This window comes from Cetorhinus maximus, chromosome 21 (assembly GCF_964194155.1).
Source record: "Cetorhinus maximus chromosome 21, sCetMax3.hap1.1, whole genome shotgun sequence".
NCBI lineage: Eukaryota > Metazoa > Chordata > Chondrichthyes > Lamniformes > Cetorhinidae > Cetorhinus > Cetorhinus maximus.
In genome coordinates this window covers 68,303,762-68,325,413 of record NC_135899.1, presented here as the reverse complement: position 1 = coordinate 68,325,413, position 21,652 = coordinate 68,303,762, and the positions used below count along the sequence as shown (strand labels likewise).

General features: G+C 38.9%; 1 protein-coding gene and 1 long non-coding RNA gene across 2 annotated transcripts in view; one reads left to right on the top strand and one right to left on the bottom strand.

Annotated features, from left to right (window-relative positions):
- LOC144695960 (dyslexia-associated protein KIAA0319-like protein) overlaps window positions 1–14,687 on the bottom strand; it is an 80,702-nt gene extending 66,015 nt beyond the window's left edge. Inside the window, exons 1-2 of the mRNA XM_078567081.1 lie at window positions 14,537–14,687; window positions 1,795–2,531 (exon numbers count right to left, since the gene is read on the bottom strand). Coding sequence (XP_078423207.1) covers window positions 1,795–2,531; window positions 14,537–14,687 — 888 coding nt within the window. The remainder of the gene's footprint in view (window positions 1–1,794; window positions 2,532–14,536) is intronic.
- The window catches only part of LOC144695962 (uncharacterized), a 113,656-nt gene extending 98,186 nt beyond the window's left edge, over window positions 1–15,470 (top strand). Inside the window, exon 2 of the long non-coding RNA XR_013580039.1 lies at window positions 14,047–15,470. This is a non-coding gene — a long non-coding RNA (uncharacterized LOC144695962). The remainder of the gene's footprint in view (window positions 1–14,046) is intronic.
- The last annotated feature ends 6,182 nt before the right edge of the window (window positions 15,471–21,652 follow it).

The following is a 21,652-nucleotide window of genomic DNA, read 5'->3' as shown; positions in this document are numbered from 1 at the left end:
TTTTTCAGCACATATTACAATCTCTTACAAACCAGTCAAATGATAACATAATTCACGATATCCAGAGTGTCAGCCATGGATGCAGGGTCTGTGATTGCTCATGAATTTGATGGGTGGTGGTGGTGGGGGGGAGGAAATGGTTCTTCAACCAAGAAAGTTTGAAATCCATTCCTAAACCCTACATTGCTATTCCCCTTTCAGACTGTAATTCAGTCTTGGTGCTCTGCTGATATTCATAAAGCATTCCAGTATTGTTTTAAGATCACTGAAACAAATCAAGTGAATTACGCTCATAGCTAATTGCTAGATATTACTTTGTCTAGCAGAGCATCCGCTCCACTTCCCATAAAAGAAGTACCATAACACGCTATTTATTTCAAACGAATTTCTTTGTGCATTTGAAATAATATAATGCTGTTTTAGGCAGCTTTAGAAACAAATCATTCAAACACATTACAAGCTGAGAAATCTTCATTTAGCAAGTCACGACAAATTTAGCCTAATAAACAAAATTCCAACCATGGAGCATGAAGTAACTAAATATATTAGGATATCAGATAATGAAACTTAATTAGCTTTAACTACGAGGTTTAATATCTTCTGAGAGACTCTCACACTTAAGCATGCTTAGTGTAATTAAAAACATTTCAAAGGTCGTTCGGTGTGTAACACAGCTTGTCATTAAGTTTAAAGAATAATTGTAACATGGAGAATGTGCTAAGCAAAATATTCTGTCTTATTTTAAACTGCTGTATCATTTTACATGTTTCAAATTAAATTCAAGAAAATTAGATATATAAAAAGTGATAATGCAGAACAGTCCAATTCCAAATCACCCTGCTCTCTTCATCCTACACCCATGAAAGGTGAAGTGGCAGATGTAACAGTGAGGCTAGCATGTACGTACCATGTGCTCAGACAAGATTGCCAACCCTCCAGGATTGTCTTGGAGTCTCTACCTTATCACAAGCAATCAGGAAGAAAAATCCATAGGGATTTTTTTTTTCTTTTCATTGTTTTTTTCTTTTCATTTTCTTTGAACACTTTAGTTTATTAGTAATAAATGTATTGGAAATGAAAAAAAAACTACAATGTTGAGTGGTTGGAGATGATTTAATGGAATACATCCAGAGTTTGGTACCGAATACCAAGACCACATCATAACTGCATTTGCCTCAGTTTCTCATGTCGAAAATGGCATCTTCAATATGGCAGGAGGAGCACATTTCTGGCCTGGATAGTACAATTCTATTTTTATTTGTTAGATCATTAACAATACATTTACAGTAATTTGAGATAAAATTTAGCTTTCCATTTTTCCAAAACGTAAGGAAAATACACACCAAAATTTTGGCAACTTTTGGTGAAAATTCTCTTAGTCAAAAGGTTAATGGGAAGTAGTATTCTATAATTTGATAAGAATTATAGCAAAATATTACTGCTCCTTGTTAGGAAGGCAACCTTCCTGTAGGCCACTTTCAACATTGCACTGGTCGCATGTAAACAGTGTGGTCTAAGTTGATTATACAGTGTTATTCCATTGCAGTGAAACCTGCACTAATTCCAATGTCCTCACTGGGAACTCACCACATGAAAAATCAATGGGTGTCTACGGCACATTCATTGACACACAAACATGGTGTGTTACCAATTGCTTTCCAATGTAAACTACACATTTAAATCAAGAATATAATCACTTACCAACTCTGAAGAAAAATATTTTTGCACCTATCATTTCTAGTTAAGCATTAGTTCAGATGGGAAGATTTATTTTTTTAAAAATTCAAGATTTACCTCTGGAGGTAGAGTCTGTATTGCCGCCAAGTCTCTCCCCTCTGAAACGGGTGCAGAATGTTTAGCAATTTGATCACTCGCAGTGTCATTTGCCTTGAGGTTTTTCCGAGAGGTCTGTGGATCTTCGTTTGCATGCTGTTGTGGTTTTAAATGCTTTGTGCTTTTATGTTCTGTGTTTCCAGGTGGCCTTAATTCCTTGCTGCCATTGATAGGCGGTACAGTTTGAGACTGTTCAGAAGTAGATTCTTTATTAATTTGTAGCATCTTCGTAGGACTACCAGATGGTGCAGGTGCCTCCCGTCTTGTCCTGGAAAATATTTTGTTTTGCTTTGCTACCAGTGATTTTCCAGATAAGTGACCTATAACCAGGGTTCTGTCAGTAGTGGTCAGATCAGAAGTCCTTGATTCAGCTTTGTATTGAAAATTTTCTTTTAAAATTCTGTGCACAGGACTCTGTGAATCCCCACAAGGAGGAAGTTTATGAATAAACATTAAAAGAGAATCTGATTTGCCTGTTTGGTCTAGCTGACAGTTTCCTTGTTGCCTGCAGTCTAAAAGGTAGCATTTCCCTTCCAGTAGCCATGCAACATTGCAGTGGCATTTCCGACAGCAGGCATCTCTGCAAGACTGAATGGAATCAGTTTTCTCCACTAGTTCCGCAAATCGACTTTCCAGTCCAACTCGCATAACCACCCCACTACGACTTGTTGCTATCTTGCAGTCCTCCATATTTGCACCTACATTAGAGAACACAGGTAGAAATGCAATAATAGTGAGGGGTGAAACATCCCAGTTTTCCATATACTATTAATTAGCTCTGTCACCCAGTTTCAGTTTTACATCAATTTGAAACTTTTCCATAGCTTCCTGGTATTAATTTTAAAACACAAATTATGGTCTAACAATTCAGATTGCCAAAAAGTAAATGTTCTCTACAAGTGTTATTATGAATGTTGCATTCAATCACCACAGAGTCACAGTGCAGAAGTGGCCCTTCGGCCCATCGAGTCTGCACCGACACGTGAGAAACATCTGACCTACCTACCTAATCCCATTTACCAGCACTTGGCCCATAGCCTTGAATGTTATGACGTGCCAAGTGCTCATCCAGGTACTTTTTAAAGGATGTGAGGCAACTCGCCTCCCCCACCCTCCCAGGCAGTGCATTCCAGACCGTCACCACCCTCTGGGTAAAAAAGTTTTTCCTCACATCCCCCCTAAACCTCCTGCCCCTCACCTTGAACTTATGCCCCCTTGTGACTGACCCTTCAACTAAGGGGAACAGCTGCTCCCTATCCACCCTGTCCATGCCCCTCATAATCTTGTACACCTCGATCAGGTCACCCCCTCAGTCTTCTCTGCTCCAACGAAAACAACCCAAGTCTATCCAACCTCTCTTCACAACTTAAATGTTTCATCCCAGGCAACATCCTGGTGAATCTCCTCTGCTCCCCCTCCAGCGCAATCACATCCTTCCTATAATGTGGCGACCAGAACTGCACACAGTACTCCAACTGTGGCCTCACCAAGGTTCTATACAGAGCTCTGCCTTCCTAAGGCTTTTCAATGTTTCCCGTTTTTGGCTTTGGAAAATCTGGTCACCCTATTGTTGAGTGTTCATTTCAATTTATGACTATACCACACTGCACCCCCCACCCCTCCTGTCAGGAATGGGAAAAAGAGCATTTGTGTGGGCCAAGGGTTAAAAATAAAAGGCAAAAACAGGACGTTTGGAAATTGGAGTCCGAACCTCGCTTTACCACAGCAATTGTACCTTTTCTGCTTCCCAGTAACAATAACCTTGAGTTTAGTAGTCAAACATTACTGGCAAATTCCTCACGTTGCTCAGAATGGCAACATAGATATGTAACTAGCTATTAAACTTTCATTAACAAGAGCGTTTGAATCCTAGCCAGTCAAGCATCATTCTTTAAATTGGGTAGACATTAGAATAAGAAAAAAGACCAAGATTCACCTTCTACCATTTTGGTAGTCACATGATAATGCATTTATTGACTAATAACAGCAATCAACACCTATCAGTTTACCTTCAACAGACCAAGACATGAGGCAAGCGCCAGGGAGAACCATAGGTCCAAGAATAATAGTCACCTGTTCCTCCCAACCATGCTACATTTAGCATATATTTTATCTCAATTACTCATATGCTGTATTCCAAAGTATTAATTCAAAAACAAATCTAATTTGCATTTGTAGTCAACCACCTTTATTAGCTTTGCACCACCTGAAGGCTTAGCCACTTTGCCTTGTGACTTCGCTTCATAACTTTATGAATGATCTGGAGTGAAAAATCAGAAGCAGACCCCAGTGGAAAGCCACTGGTAACATCCTCCAACGCCAATTACAATCCCTGTATCACAACCCTCTGGGTTCTATTGGTTAACTAATTATATATCCATTGTAAAATATTTCTACGGGTTTCCACTTTCATTTTCAGCACCAGCCTTTCCAGATGAACTGAATGAAAGGCTTTACTGGAATCCAAATACACCACCCCCATCTCCCCACACTGTCTTGCCCCTATCAAGCTCCTTTGCCCAACCCTAAAAAGAAAACCGTCAAGCTAAAATGGCCATCATTTATTATTTTGTTTCGATCCAGACACTCCATGATCTTGTCTTTAATAAAGGCATAACTTTACTCACATCAGATGACAGATTTACTGGTGTGTAGTTCCCCAAATCACTGCTGCTACTTCTCTGAAAATAGAATAACGTCTGCCCTTCACTAGTCCCAGTGATTTCTAAAAGAATGTGCCAGAGTTGCAAAAATGTTCTTCTTATCATTAAGGGACCTTGGATGCACCTTATCTGCCATAAGTTCATTTTCCTCAAAATTTGTATAGCTGTTCAGCAACCGTGCTGGTAGTAATGTGCCACGACGTTGCAGATCAAATAAGTTAAAAGCAAAATACTGCAAATGCTGGAAATCTGAAATAAAAACAGAAAACGCTGAAAAACTCAACAGGCCAGGCAGAATCTGTGGAGAAGAAGAGTCACACAGACTCAAAATGTTAACTCTGCTTCTCTCTCCACAGATTCCACCAGACCTGCTGAGTTTTTGCAGCATTTTCTGTTTTTAGATCAAATAAATTACCAATCTCCTCTTTAAAAAAAAAAATCACCCCCCTACCCCCCCCAATGAGTTTTTATACTCAAGGTCAAAGCCTTTAGGCAGTTTTGACATTGTGCACTCTGGATTAAAGCACTCCTCTACCTATCAATCAAGATGCCTCACTTTCTGCAGGTGTATGCAAGGTTTTCACTTCAAGACTTGCAATAGGTGCACACCATGGAACCTCAGCCTCCATGTCTCAAGTTTAAAATCCATGAGCGCTTGGTATTCCAATTTAGTATTCAATCATCAATAAGGCAATTGCACTGAATAGTCCTTTCCAAGCCTCCAATCCCAGCAAAATTCAAATAGGACAAATTGGAAATATAAACTCAAATAGGAATAATTTTGCCTGCACTTTTTCAGGATCAGATTCCAAGCACTGCAGATTCAATATCTTTTCTGTACAGCACCAGCGCAAGGCTTCTGACCTAAGTGCTAATTACTTGCAAAATTATAGACATACGCCCACACCCATCAAGAACTTGTTTAAGACTGCCCAATACCTGGCTGCATGAACTATCTGAGTAAAATTCAACCCAACATCCTGTTCAACAAGTCTGGGAGCTGAATAACCAATATGATACATAAGCTTCCTCATTTTTTGTACAAGATTGGAATATTAGTTTGAATGTAATTCATTGTCATATGGAGAAAGCACTTGAAACAATGCCTCTTTAAAGTGGAGCTGGGTGATCCTCCACCCTTTAGTCAATTAGTTTTTATGTCTGTTTGTGAGGTAAACACTGAAGCTAACCATATGGGGTAGGAACATTGTTACGAAACACAGGAAGGAGTTATGCAAAATCTTATGCAAAGAGAACTACAGCACATAAGTCTGGCATATATAGAAGATTTGGAGAGATCTGTGTTCTCTCCAATTTTTACCATCCATTTGCAGAGTGAATATTGTTATGTGCACCAATATCAAGATAATGTGCGGATGTGAGCCACCAGTAGAAACAAAAAACCTATATATTAAACATATTTCAAAGTTACCATAGATATGGAAGTAGAGAGAATATCGCCATTGACACAGTAACACGCTAGTCCACAAATCACCATATTTACTGAATTCAACTTTAAATTGCTCATGGTGGCATTTGAACTCACGACCTCAAGGTTTTAAGTTCAGTACCATAACCACTACACCACCATACATGAGAGAGGCATTCTTTAGTTTTTATGCTGTGGTTGTATTTCAGTCATTTGACAGAAGGGATTGGTATCAATTGCACAAGACAAGGATCTTTTGTTTCATTTTAACAAGCTCAAAATAGAAAGAATGTTTTCTTTACTTAAAACCGCTATGAATTGTGAGGAAAATGGTTCATTAATTTCTTCACATCAACAAACATAATCAGGCAGAGGTGAAGTGTCTCTGTGAATTTGTAGAGAGGTTGGCTCCTGTGAACTGGAGGGTGAAGGTCAAAAAGACACACTGCCTCTATAAATTAAGTGAACATTGAAGGGGGAAACAACATCTGGGAACTGGGGAAGAGAGAGCTTGTGGTGACGAGAGAATGGAATACCGGAGGAAGAATGGCTGTTGAGATAGTTTTTGGGTAAGTAAAGGCACTTTTTTAATATTCATTTATGGGATGTGGGCATCGCTAGCCAGGCCAGCATTTATTACCCATCCCTTGTTGCCCTAGTTCAGAGGGCATTTAAGAGTCAGCCACATTGCTGTGGGTCTGGAGTCACATGTAGGCCAGACCAGGTAAGGGTGGTAGAAAGGAAAGGGAAGGATAGGGAAGGAATTCCCTTCCTTTCCTTTCAGGAAGGACATTAGTAAACCGGATGGGTTTTTACAACAGTTGACAATGGTTTCATGGTCATCATTAGATTTTTAATTCCAGATTTTTATTGAATTCAAAATCCATCATCTGCCATGCCGGGGTTCGAACCCACGTCCCCAGAGCATTACCCTGGGTCTCTAAATTACTAGTCCAGTGACAATACCACTATGCCACTCCCATTAAAAATCTATGAATCGTGAAGTAATAAACTGGTTCACCATTTTTAAAGAAAACTGTCTCTCACACTGCATACAAAAGTGAATTGGGGTGACGTGGTATTTGGAAGTGTGCACAGTTTAAAATGTCCCATGAATTAACCTCACAAGAACCATTGCATTATTATTCAGAGATCTGAGCTAGGAAACCAAAATTTATTACAAATTCCCTAGGAATGCCCTTTTAATGTGTCAACTGTCTTTGGAATCAATCTTCCTTTAATAATTCTACAATACTAGCTGCAGCAGAATGACTAGATCAGTGGCGTTAACAAAAATCCTCTTAACAAGTTACTAACTCTTTCAACTTACCTCCTGCTTGCCAACCCTCCTGACTCCCGACCCTCTCGCTCGCTGCCTCCCACCCCGACCCTCCTGCTCATCATCTCTCTTGACTCATCACATCCCTCCCTGATTTGCTGTTCGTCGCCTCCCTCCTGCTCACCGCTTCCCTCCATGACCCTCTCGACTCTCCACCTCCCTCAACTTGCCACCTCCCTCCTTGACCTTCTTGCTTGCCACCTCCTTCCTGCTCGCCGCTCCTTCCCCGGCCCTCCAGCTTCCCGCTTCCCTCCATGACCCTCTGCTTGTTGCTGCCTCTTCCATTCACCGCCTCCCTCATGCTCGACATCTCCCTCTCCCAAACCTAGATTGAAAGCACTGCACGTGGAAGCTTAAAACGCAAGGAGTTTTGTGAATGAAAGAAACCCATTTGCCAAAATTTTGTCCAATGTAAAAAATATAAGATCATCCACTTTGGATTGAAAAAGATATAAAAGGGCACTTTCTAAATGGTTAAGGCCCACGCTTTTAATTTTAAAAAAACTGGATTTTCCCTAATCCAACAAGTTTGCTTTGATGTTGCTGTCAGGTGCACAAGATCTGCACGTTAAAAAAACATAGCAACACCGACATAACAGGACATCAACAAACAGTCCAAAGTTTAACGATTCAACTTGTCACAGTCACAAGTTTATCCACGGTTTGAATGGGCCGTCTAAGCTTTTGTTCTCCAATATACAAGCTTTAAAAATTTACTCTCTCCTCAATTTCTTCCATTCATATAAACTCTGTCCTCAATCTTTACATGCCCTCGTTCAGCCTTGATCAAGATGCCATTTTGTACTTAACTGAGCACTATCAGTTTTCTGGACTTAATATTGAGTTCAACAACTTCAGATAATGAACTCTCTCCTCCATCCCCACCCCCTTTCCGATCCCCCGTTTTCCAATAATTTATCATTTTTATATATATATGTTTCTTTTCCCACCTATTTCCATTATTTTTAAATGTATTTCCATCCATTGTTTTATCTCTACCTTTTAGCCTATTTCGATCCCTTCCCCCCACCCCACCCCCACTAGGGCTATCTGTAACTTGCTCGTCCTGCTTTCTACCCTTAATGTCATCATTAGCACATTCCTCAGCTAACATCACCACCATCAACACCCCTTTGTACTTTTGTCTATGACATCTTTGGCAATCTCTTCTTTGCCTCCACCTATCACTGGCCCTCTATCCAGCTCTACCTGTCCCCCCCCCCCCCCCCCCCCCCCCCCCCACTCAGCCAGCTTATATTTCACCTCATTTCTAAATTTCTTAGTTCCGATGAAGAGTCATACGGACTCGAAACTTTAACTGTATTCCTCTCCGCAGATGCCGTCAGACCTGCTGAGTTTTTTCACCAATTTTGTTTTTGTTGGAGCAGTATCAAGTTTTGCCCATAGCAATTACATCAACTTCCACAGTCTATGCCATTTACAACTCCCGCGCAGCATTGGTGAAATTTGAACTGGACAGAACCTTGATCTCATTTGCATTATTCTGCTTTGTCCTCCTCACTGGATTTTCACTAAATTTAATCACATTACCATTTCCAGAGGGTAATTTGGTTGTTGCTGAACTTTCTGATTGGTGGGGGGGCGGGGGGGGGTGGATGGAATTGGATTGGGTTTTTAATCTGTTTTTTTGGCCTCTTACAGGAGATGACATGATTGTTGGTGGGTAGACTGTTGCGAATCATGATGCTTTAAAGCAGCACAACTTTGAAGGATAGGCTCTATGGAACTAGTTTTTTTTCCTGCCAACGCTCATATTTTTGTCTACCCCAAAACTTGCAATCTTATATACATGTGTATAGATTAGCTGGTGTAGACTTAACAAGCAGCCAACCAGCAGGATATACTTCATCGGAGATCGTATAGGCTCCCCAGCACATTTTCCAGTTTAACTCAGTGGTTGAAGATCATAGCCTTTAGGCCCACTCCAGAGGCTAGGCTAACAGTTCAGTGCAGAACTGAGGAGTGGTGCACTGTGTCAATGCTGTAATAAATGGAGGTCCTGTCACCTCACTCAAGTAGACATAAAAGACCCCATGGATCTGAGCCACCTGCTTGAATATAAGTGGCTTAGCTAAATCATTTCAGAGGGGTCTGGAGACAGAGGCCAGACTGGATAAGGGCCAGAGAATTTCTTTCCTAAAGGAAGGCAAACCAATTGGGTTTTTAAATGATAAAACCAAAGTTTTATGGCCACCAATACTGAGACTAGCTTTTTCATTCCAGATTTAATGAAATAGCTGAATTTAAATTCCCCAGTTACCGTGGTGGGATCTGAACTCATATCCCTCGATCATTAGTCCAGGCCACTGGACTAATAATCCAATAACATAACAATTCTGCTACTATATCCTCTCATGTTAAACTTGAACAATAGCAACTGCACTTCAAAAGTAATGAAGTGATATAGTGTTTCATAGCCACTGAAAGTTCTTTTTCCCCACTTGTCCTGAAAGGTGAAAAATATCACAAACCCAGAACAATTCTTGAAAGCTAAGAAAAAACATCAAATGTATGTGTATGCTAATTAATAGACATAGACAAGTAACAGATAGTGCATGGCCATGCAACTCTTAAAACAGTGAACCCAGAATTTGTCTCATGTAGCTAAAACACCCTTCTAGAACACATCTCTTCTGCAATCTGGCAACTGATGGATACTTTTAGATGGAAAAGTAAGGGTTTCCTCTTGTAGACCTTCTTGACATAATTTTATACATGGAAAATGTAAATTTCATTTCATCTATCAAATTCATATTTTTGACAAGACTAAAGGCAGCAGGAGAACTCCTCACTGATAATCTAAACCAAAGCAGTTTAGATAAGGCAGCTGTAGGAATTACAGTATAGTGTCAGCCTTGCCTTAGTCAGTAGCACACTCGCCTTTGAGTCAGAAGGTTGAGAGTTCAAGCCCATTCTAGGATTTGGGCACAAAAATCAAAACAGACACTCCAAATTGGAACTGAAGTGCCACCTTTCGGATGAGGTATGAAACCAATTCTCCTTTTGAGCTCTCAGGTGGATGTAAAAGATCCTGCAGCGCTACTTCGCAGTTAACCTCAATATTTATCCCTCAATCAACATCACAAAAGAATGGGTTATCTGTTACTATCACATTGCAGGAGTTTGCTGTGTGCAAACTAGCTGCTGTATTTCATACATTACAGCAGTGATTCCATTCTAAAAATATTTCACTGGTTGTACAGTGCTTTGAGGGGTCCGGAGGTCATAAAAGACACTGTATAAAATGCAAATCTTTCCTTTTGTCTTTCACAGAATGTTATTGAGCAGTTTTACATAGCTTCAGAGTTTCAAATGCCTCGACCGTGTACAATTTAACCTACTGACTGACCTGTTGCGTTTGCAGAGTTTTCAGTTTTTGTTTTAGATTTCCAGCATTAGCACTATTTTGCTTCTTGCTACCAAGTCAAAATTCATTTTCAAATTCAATGTGGAAGTACTGCTGTGGAGACCTGTTCCAAATTAGAATTGATGTGGCATTTTTTTTAAAGGAAAAAAAGCCTAAGCTACACTGTTCAATGTAAATATCATCATAGCTGGTGCAAGATATTGTGCTCCAATATCTCGAGCTATGTGCAAATGAACACTTCAGACCTCCCTCAGATGACTATTACATTGGTTAAATTATTCTTCTGTGCAAGCTTATCAGTGATGTGAAGACTAGACTGGAGTTTCCAAGGTCATAGACTCCAGCAATGTAGATGTTATGGTACTGTAACCAATTTAGATGGAGGTTGAACAATATTAAAAATTCATTTCCCCTAATTTCCCCACTTCCTTCCTTGCTAGCCTTTAGACCTCCGCCCTCTATGAACTCCAGTACACTAGGAGCTCTATTTACTGGTTATCCCGAGCTTCACTGACCTACAATGGCTCCCTGTCATCGAACAGAATGTAAATTAAATCCTCATCATCTACAAATCTCTCCACAACCTCACTCCACTCTATCTCTACAACATTATTCAATTTTGCGCTCCCCTTTTTCTTCCAGTTGTTCTAGCCTCCCTGTTCTCCCTTCAGCATTCCTTACCCCACCATACCAATAGTGGTCATACTTTCAATTGTTTCTACTTCAATTCCTCCTACCTCCTAAAACACCTTTAAAAGCTCTCTCAAATTCCATCTTTTCAAGCAATTTTTGGGTGCCTCTGCTAATTTCCTATTCTTTTTCTCCTCTGAAGTTCTTTTTCCATCCTGGAGGCCCAAAATGAGTACAAATATATTGTTGTGGTAACTTTTCCTGGTGTTAGAGGAAAAATGTGAATTCAGACCTTTCCAAGAGATGAAACAAAAATCTTTATTCAAATTATTACATCACAACCACATGGGTGCAATTTGAGCAGTGCGGGTAGCGCGATGTAACAATGTAAAAAAAAAGCTTAAAACACAGTTTGAAATTGCTGATAAAATTTCAATCTGCATGATATAGCTTCAGCTAAACATTGCCTCAGCAACATTTCTCACACTCATTCAATTATTTTAAATGTTTAGTTACGTATTTGTAATACACTACAGAAATTTTAACACACTCTTTAAACAGCTATTAAATAGCAACCCAGTTACATTCTATTGGTGTAACTCGCCTCGTAGTGCACACAGTCAGCACAGTAAATCGCCTCAGGGTACAGGGTGACCTGAATAGACTTCACTGTCCTACAGCTTTGGATACAAATTACCAGTATGTAATTGTACTGTGAAATTTTACACTTAAACAATAACATACATTCACAGCAAAATGCCACAAAACAATTGTGAAGGAATATTATCACATGTTTTAAAACTGACCAACTCCTTCAGCTCGGGTACAGCATTAAATGTTTGCGTCAGCAAATAAGGTGCTACAAATCCCAGACAATCTTACATTCCATTTTTCCCACTGCCAGATATTAGAGAGCTGCAAGACAAGATCGAAAATATAGGTAAATATGAAAACCATTTTACTTTGAGAATAGAAAATATAATTGGTTTAAAATTAAATAAATAAAACTGGAACACTTGATACAAGCTGTAATATCAAAATAAAATATTTTTTTCATTTCTTGTTGTTATTTCCCATTGAGCCACCAGTACACCAAGTGGTAAAATTTAGAAGCTGAATTTTTTTCCAGGATTTAAATGGCAAGATCAATTTTTTTTTTTACTAGAGTTGATTGTAGTGCTTGAAAATTAAGCTATCACGTTAAAAAGAATGATTCACTTGTAGTCAGAAAAGTGCCAGTGAAGATAATAGCCGGGATTTTCCGGCCCCGTCATGGGCTGGACCCACCGCGGGCGAGGCAGTGCCCCAGCTGGATGTCCATTGACTTGCGATGGAACCAGAAGATCCGGCAGTGGGTGGGCACAGGAAAACCCACCCAGCATTATAGTTATCCAAAAGAGAGAGTATTCTTTGAAGCTTCTGCATGACACTTCTCCAAATTCCGATTATATTATTTTACTTTAGAAATACACAAATGCCAGAATTTATAGATTAGACAATTTGAAACGTGGACTTTATATGGGCTATTAGGAGATTGAGTACTCAAGAGTTAACCCACTGTAATCTTCTGAGCTGTGTACTCAGCGCAAGCCACATTCTGTCAGCTGGCAACCAGCAATTGCTGGTAAACATGCCAGTATTATCCTGAAACATAACATGCATGATTCAGTTGGTTGATTAGATGTTGTTGGTGTTGATTCAGGAATAAGCAAGGGCAGCTGACACTTATATTAAAATGCTTGGCAACAATTGCTGATGCTTTCAGTCTGAAGTCCCAGTGAGAGGGCAGAGAGAGTCACAGTATGCTTGTGCACTTGTGCCTGCATTTGCATTAAAATGAGATTGTGGTCAAAGTAAATAGCCTACAAATATTCAGTGTCTCGTTGCACACATGAAGAATGCTCACTTGGGAGAGGCACTTCAAAATGTCATAACATACGCACACTTTAAAGCTTCAAGAGCATTCCTTTTATTTTCCACAAAGTATTCTTGTTGATTAAGAGGGCAGAATGAATTGGCAGGCAAAAAGGTAAAGTCTAAGCTCTACTGAATAAATCAAAGAACTAGAATTAAATTGGAATTTAGTTCCTCTCAAAGAGGAACTAATATAGAGTAGCAGAACTCTCTTGTAAACAGAGCTTCCATATGACTACTTAGGACCCATTTTGATCATCTCAGGTTGAATTGCATGAACAGGTTACACACAGCTATTTTTCCTCTCTGGAATACGTATTTTTAAGAAAACTCCAGGCATAAATACACTAACAAACTAAAAATGTTACAATGACACAAACTAATAACAAAAGAATACCTTTGCATGCTGTACGTAAAGCCCAGAGCAAACATCAGACCCTCACAATACTGAAACAAATTCTCAAAAGTAGACTCGAGTTATGAGTTTCTCTGAAGCTGCTATGTCTGCACAGAATCAAGGTCTATTATCACCTGTCAGGATGACAAGTCATTTCCATACCATTACAGTTCTCCTCCATAATTCCACATAGAAATCAAAATACATTACATCCAAGATTCCTGTTTTCAAATCCTAATAACTTGGGCCATTGCATAAATAAATTACATGACCTCCAGTGGAATATTTTAATTAAACTCCTGGATCCAACAGAACATTATATGAGTGTGGCTTTATCACCCATGTTATGCAGCAGTGTCTGCTTGTTAGTTAAATACCATTTTAGATTGGGATTTCTGTGGTACACTCCACATAAACAATCATTGACTGAGTCTCTTCGCTGGCTCACACAAGAATTTCTATCAGGGAGCAGCACAACAGCAATGGCAGAATCCTGGGAGCAGCTCAACTACCCACCACCTCAACTCAACTAAGGAACGCTCTGAGATGCAGGCAAAATCAATGTAAATATCTGAAAAGTGGGAATTATAGAATATCAACAGTTAATTATGAATACCCTGTATATATGGGACAGACTTACAGTATATTCATCCATTCATAACGGGATCAGTGTGAATTTACCTATATGTCATTGCCAACTATTTTCCCAAAGCATTTCCTTAAAACATCAATAACTATTCTCTCCTTAAACATTCAGCAGCTAACAGTATAAACAATTTCAAAAGCATTATCAAAACAGGGATCAAAAGCTGAAATATCTGAAAGGAACAAGGAAATAGCCGAACACCACACAGATGAATTAGATCATGGAATTAAGATTTTGGCAGAAAATTGAATACAGTGCAATTAAATGCCTACAGTTAGACTGGATGGTGTAACTTACTAGTAATTGAACTCAATGTGGTCAGACAGAAGCAGCCATACAACAGGATCTTATGCTTTGAAACAGATGTCCATCGAAGGAAAATTCCAATTATTACAGAAGAGATCACAGGGACAAGTAAACTTTCCAGCCTCCCGTCCATGGCTACCATGCTACTGAAGACAATCGCCTGTAGAGAAAAAGAATACAGATCAGACTTGAGTATAACACTAATCTGTCTTGTACTTGCTATGTATGGCGCACCTTGCTTATTTAATGTATAATTTAGTAACAGTAATCACATTAAAGCATAACTAATTATGTATGATTGGCAAAATAAATCAATTTCCTTAATGAGAATGATTGCACTCGGGCTTTTAGCTCAGTGGTACAATAGAATTAAAAACCTCTCCATAAATGGTTTATCTGTGTTCACCATTCTATGACACAACTGCATCAGAATACCATTGGATGGACCTTCAGGAGCTGTACTTACATCTATACCGACAGTATCATTGATACACTTGGAGGCCAATTCATCTAGTCATGATTTTCTGTGGGATAGCCCACAGGAAATCCACTACCTGCCAAAATAGTGCAAGCTTATGTTAGTTGCTTTTGGTATTTATTCCCTTTTGTAAATGCAATGTATCATCCACATAAGATAGGATCAACTCAGGCAGTGTGGAAAAACTACAGGAAATGGTTTCTTGAAAATGGTTGCACAAAAGATCACTGCAAAAACCATTAATTGTCTGACACATCTCTTTACCCCTATTTTTAATGGAAAACACCAGGAAAACTCCTCACTGATTGCCCAATCCAGCCACCAGCTTGCGCAATCTTTCCATTGGGTTCCAACAATCATCAAATGCTTTTTAAATTTCTAATGTCCAAAACAACTAAAAAGAATGTAATTATGTTATGGTGAATTGCATAAATCATTTGCGTTGTATTTTCTGTCTTACAGTGCCTTTGTTAAAACTTTTACTTGAAGAACTCATCCAGTCCCAAAAATCTTGCCTTTAGACTTGATGTTTTGTTTGAACTGTGTTATAGTGAGCAGCCTAAGCATGAACAGTGCTTTCTAATTTTCTATGATCCATCAATACCAATCAGCTTTACTGAGGAATATTTTCTTTTAGCAGTTTCTGCTCAAAGTTTAGTCCAATTATTTGAAGGAAAGCTCGAGGACAAATTCTAAAATCTTTACCGAGGTAAAATTTGTTGCGTTTGACTTTTTTTCCCCAAGTCCGTGCTAACTCGCTGCAAGAAAAACTCAATGAATCCCACTCCTCCGCCCTTTCCTCGAAGCCCTGCAAACTTTCCCTCATCAGGTGCCACAATTGAAACTGCCTCATTCTCAGGCAGTGAATTCCAGATCCTAGCCACTTGCTGCGTAAAAAAGTTGTTTCTCATATCGCGGTTGGTCCTTCTGCCAATTACTTTAAAAGAGGGTTTGGTTCTCAACCCTCTGCCAATGAGAACGGTTTCTCCATCGATGCTGACTAGGCCATTCATGATTTTGAGCATATCTATGAAATCTCTTCTCAATCTGCTCTTCTCTAGGTAAGAGTTAAGAATATTTTAATGTTTTTACTGGATATTTTGGAATAGTATTTGCAGATGAGGAAGTCACGTGCAGCGTCGCTGTCTCTGAGCCAGAAGCTCCAGGTTCAAGTCCCACCCCAAGGCTTAACGGCCAAAGAAGGTTTGGCATCATAATGCGGCCAAACAGGTTGAGTATCGACCTGCAAATCTTTCCAATATACGCCAATGGCAGGTGATAACAGCGGAAGAGATTCCTGGTCAGCCATGTGATGGAAAGAAATTGGAGTCTCAACCATCACTATCCATATCTCCAGGCTACCATATGCATGTAAAAGTGCATGTTGTCACAGCAAATCGGACTCCTTGGGGACCAGTTGGCTGGGTGGCTAGTGTGGATCAGACTGCTGCAAACATGGGGTTCAATTCCTGTTCCAGCTGGGATAGATTCCTTGCACTACCCGTGGTGGAGACCGTGGCACTGTGATTCAGGCCTGCCTTCAGGCAGAGAACTGATGAAGAAGAATTGCAGATGGTAAAGCAACTGCTAATTAGAAAGAACTATCAATACACCTTTAGTAAAAAGTTCCGCAATTATTTCACGTGAAAGCCATTCTCGCTGCCCCAAATTAAAACTAGGAAAATCTCCCTTTGAAACTGTAGCTGTCACAAAAGATTGATTACTTACAAAGAATACGTTAAGGAACAAGGAAGCTGATGTGTCTAAGCAGTTTTCTTTTAACTTTTCACTGAAAAGGCACTTTTAAATTTCTGCACTGGAATGTACTTTGTGCTCTTACACTGGACTATCACTCATAGCCCACACATGCAAAGTCAGACAAATTGGCAAAGCCTTGAAATCAGTCACAAATCAGCTGTGCATAAAATTGACCTTGACCCTAAAAATCTGAATATTTACAGTGCCGCTGCAAGAAAATATTTCATTGGGCTGGCTATTTTAACCCTTACAACTCATCAGCAAAATATGCACAACAGTTGGGAGCATAGCAATTTTAATTTAAACAAGTGCAAGCAAATACAAATGTCAGTATTCAGAATCTGAGAAGATTTCAGATTGCATTAGCAGCAATATCCTGTTAATCGTGACATTTGCAACCAGGCCAGGCTTGCATTACACTGGATTCAGTACACAAACAAGGAAACAATGGGATACTACGCATAGTTTAGCCCACAAGGGATATAAAGAGCCTATTCACAAAGAGGGCTAGCTTTGCATCACTCCCCTCATCTTTCTATTCAGATCACAAATAAATGTGTCATTCAGTATTTATTGCAGAAATTTCTGTAAAGTTCAATTGTTGTGAATGGCAAATGCCTAATATTTATAAACTTAGGGTTTTTCACTAAAACAAACTGGATGAAATAATCTTGGAAGTCACATTTGCAGTACTTGGTCGATTGTAGATGGAAACCCACACACATGTATCATGGTGACTGACAAAGCATCAAATAACAGAATCTACAACTTCTGAGAGCCTATCTACCCTCTCAGGTGGACACAAAAAAATCCCACGCACTATCCAAAGAAGAGCAGTGGGTTCTCTCAGACCTAACTGATATTTATCCCTCAACCAACATTCCAAGCAAAAACCTGAATCAAAAACCAGTATCTCAGTACTCTTTGTGGAACCTTGCTAGGTTCAAGCTGGCTGTCCTGGTTTTCTACATTACAACTGTGACCATCGTTCTAAGTGCATCACTGCCTATAAAGCATTTTGGGGACATCCTATGGTTGGGAAAGGCAGTATATAAATGAAGCTTTTCTTCTTCCTCCTCTTCTGAACAAATCATTCAAAAAAAAAGTGACACAATTGTACTGAACCAGTAAAACCGACAGTCAACAATGAAACCTTCTAATCCACATTTTAAAAATGTTCCCTCTTTATTGAGAGCAAAACTTTCAGCAAGAGACATTGCCAGCTTTTTGCAAACAATTTAATTTCTACAAAAATGTCTTTACATTTATATATTTGTATTTTGAAACGTGTCACTTTTTATGTGTACAAGCTGATCACTCCTCAGCTCTGGCAGCCCTTCAGTTACCTTAGACTGATAGTTTGGCTGTACTATCCCCAAGTGTCTCCTCAAATAGGAGTCTATTAAATAAAGCAACAGTTCAGGAGCCTATTAAATAAAATGACATTGCTTATTTTCATGAGGTAATTGCTATTATCACACCTGTTGAAATTTCTTTGCTGGGGATCAAGTTGGAGAAAGTTTTAAAAACCACCAGGTTGGCACACCATCTGCTGTGACTGGGCTCACTACACAAACTTAGACTACACAATTCAGATTCAGCTCACTGAGACACAGTGACACACAGAATGCAGAGCTAGGCAAACGTATCAAGTTTTTAAAGAAAATTGTCTATACACTTATTTTGATTATTAGAAATTTCAGTAACTCAACACAAGAAAATGGCAGATGACCAAGATTTTCAGAAAGAATTACAATGAGATTCAGTGCAAGATTATTCTACTCTCAATATAACGAAGCAGCTCTTGTGTCTTGCAGGTGTAGCAGGAGCCATGACACCCTGAACAAAGAAAAGCCACAAAATGTGAAAGCCTCTTAGTTAATTAAAGCATATACTGTGCATTTGTGTCAGTTATGGCTTTGAGTCATGTCCTATCCAGGACTTGAGCACAAAAATCTAGGCTGATGCCACAATGAAGTACTGAGGGAGTACTGTACCATTGGAGGTGCCATGCAATGTTAAATCGAGGACCCAGTTATCCTCTCAAGTGAATGTAAAACAAAAATCTCATGGCACTTTAAAAGAGGAGGTATGGTGTCCTCAGTGTCCTGGCTAATAGTTGTCCCTCAATCAAGATCACTAAAACAGATTATCTGATTACCACATTGCTGGTTGTGGAAGCTTGCTGTGTGCAAACTGGCTGCTACATTTCCTACATTACAATAGTGACTATAAAAGCATTTCATAGGCTGTAAAGCACTTTGAGATATCCAGTGGTCATGAAAGATGCTACATAAATCCAAGTCTTTCCTTCTTCCTTTCATCTATACTGTAATTGCCATAAGCTCAAGCTTAGTTTATTAACATTGTTAATTCCAAAACACCTTCACTCTTGAAACAGAGCCCAAACCAATATTATTTGGAACATGATGTGCAAGTGAATCTTGTGGGTTGACCTTATTCATCTTTCTGGTGAATGTAATTTTGCCCGCAGCTAGGATCAGGATGGAGGGCAACGCATGACAGGGTCTGTCAAATTAATTACATGACTGGAACTGAGGTTCCATTCCATTTTACTTCATTTCATGTGACAGGCCTTCGGTATACCCTGTAAATATCACAGCACCCTCTCAGTCTTCAACTATTATAATTTCAGCTTTACTATTAACTAATTAACCATCTATGACAAATTGCACTAATAGCATATTCTGCAGCTAACAATGAATAATGCACGGGACGCCAAAATATTTTTTCAAATTATTGAGTCCTCAAAACCGTTGATGTTTTAGGATGAGTTAGTTTAAAAAGGTACAGCAAAAGATGCAGTTTTAACCTTAGGGATCAGACTCACTTTACTCTTACAGCTTGATAACACAGAAACCACAGTAACACAGATAACAACAGTAACCACAGATAACATAGAAATTCCCAACAATTCTAAATGCAACATTTGTATCTCTATGTTGTGGTACAATAAGTAATTGAACTGCCTACTGTTAGTGGAATTACCTTAATGAAAATTGGATACTGGGTCGAGAAACAGGAAAACTTGAAATTATATCCTCAGTAAGTATCTATACAACTTTACTCCTGCTTAGCCCATTCTTTCACTGCATGTTTTATGGAATCAATGCTCAGGGCACATTCCCTGTCACTCCTTCACACCAGAAGTTTCCAGTCAAAGGCATAATTTCAAGCCTTGTACATATCATTCTCCATTTACTCCTAATTTTGCTGGAGCAGGTTGTTAGCAGATATTTAATTTGCTTTATGTTTTTCTACCAAAAAGTGGAAATTCATAGGAATCACCTAATATTTCATATACCTCACTGAGGATTTGACATGGTAAAAAGAGTTCATTTTTATAGGATTTAAGCATAAATGAGCTGTGCTACACAAGTATGCTGCCTTTTAGGTATCTTACAGCTTCACGACACTTAAGATTTTCTCTTATGATCCTCACAGTAATTCACACCACAAATGCCATTAAAGTACTGTACCAAATCCTCATTAATTGACTACTTAACAAGATGAATTAAATAGTTAAGCTTTAGCCTTTTTTACATTTCAATTGTAATTGGCTAGAAAAGAACTGAGATTTAGCCCTATAGCAAACTAGAAAGAGATTAGCACTGCAGATTATCCACAATATGTTGTAAATTTCAATTTTTAATACTTAAGAATATACTCCTTCATGTTGCCTCACACTAGAGATGATGTGCAGCCCTAGTGCAAGGAGTGAAAGTCTGAAGGAAAACAAAAATGACGCAAAAAGCTCTGAGCTCCAAATTTCTATAGATTCGAGGGTTGAACATTCTGATAATGCAGCAACTTGCACCTATATACCATTTACATAATGAACATGCCAATATAATTTGGAATCATAGGTCAAAACAACAATAACTAAGTATTGCTACATACAAATTAATGTTCTAATTGTACAATTCAAATATAATGCTTATATATATTTACTACATATTTGCCAAATATGCACATTGTACCAAGCATAACTACTAAAGACTTTCTGCGCAGCATCGAATCATGCCATTGAAAACTATTCACATTACTGGCTTGCTTTTCAAAAAAGGTAACATATAATGATGTCATCAATAATTAATTTTAAATAGTTCTATTATGTACCTTTAGAAGCCTTTGCAAAACGCTGTGCGTGGTCAAAGCATTTTTCAAAAGTTAACTATTATTACAGAAGTGCTCCTTACCTTCAGTGTATAATCATTTGCAAAATGGTCTACCCAACAGAATTAGCTAAAGAGAACTATACAGAATTGTTAGTTACTCAATAAACTCTATGGGGGTAGTTCATTTTATATCCATTAATTGGTGAAACATCAGAGTCCATGACACATCCATTTATCAAAACTATAAACACTAAATATTTCTCATTCTAAACAATCTAAAGTGATCAGCTAAGCTTCTGTTACAATCCAATTTTAGCCTTCAACCGTTAAAGTCAAATGGAAATAATTTTACATAATTTTATGCAGTAATTACAATGTAGCCAGTCAAATTTAATCAAAAAAAGTTAAACTGTCACATATACATGCTGGAACCCTAAAGGAATCAATTAATTCTCTCATGTCAGCTTGCCTCAGTCGTCCCACTCTCACCTCAGTGAGGATGCTGCAAATTCATGTCCCACTCCAGAATATTACTAACTCATTTAACCCGATCCTGTAGCACAGGACTGAAGCGGCGCTGCATCGACGGAAATGCCATCAATTTGGCAAGACCCTACACCAAGATTAGTCTGTTTAACGTCCAACGCCACTCAAAAAGTAGGAAGGCAGTTCTCAGTGTGCTGGCCAACATTTGCATGCAAAATAGCTGCTGCGTTAAAGCAATTATTTGGT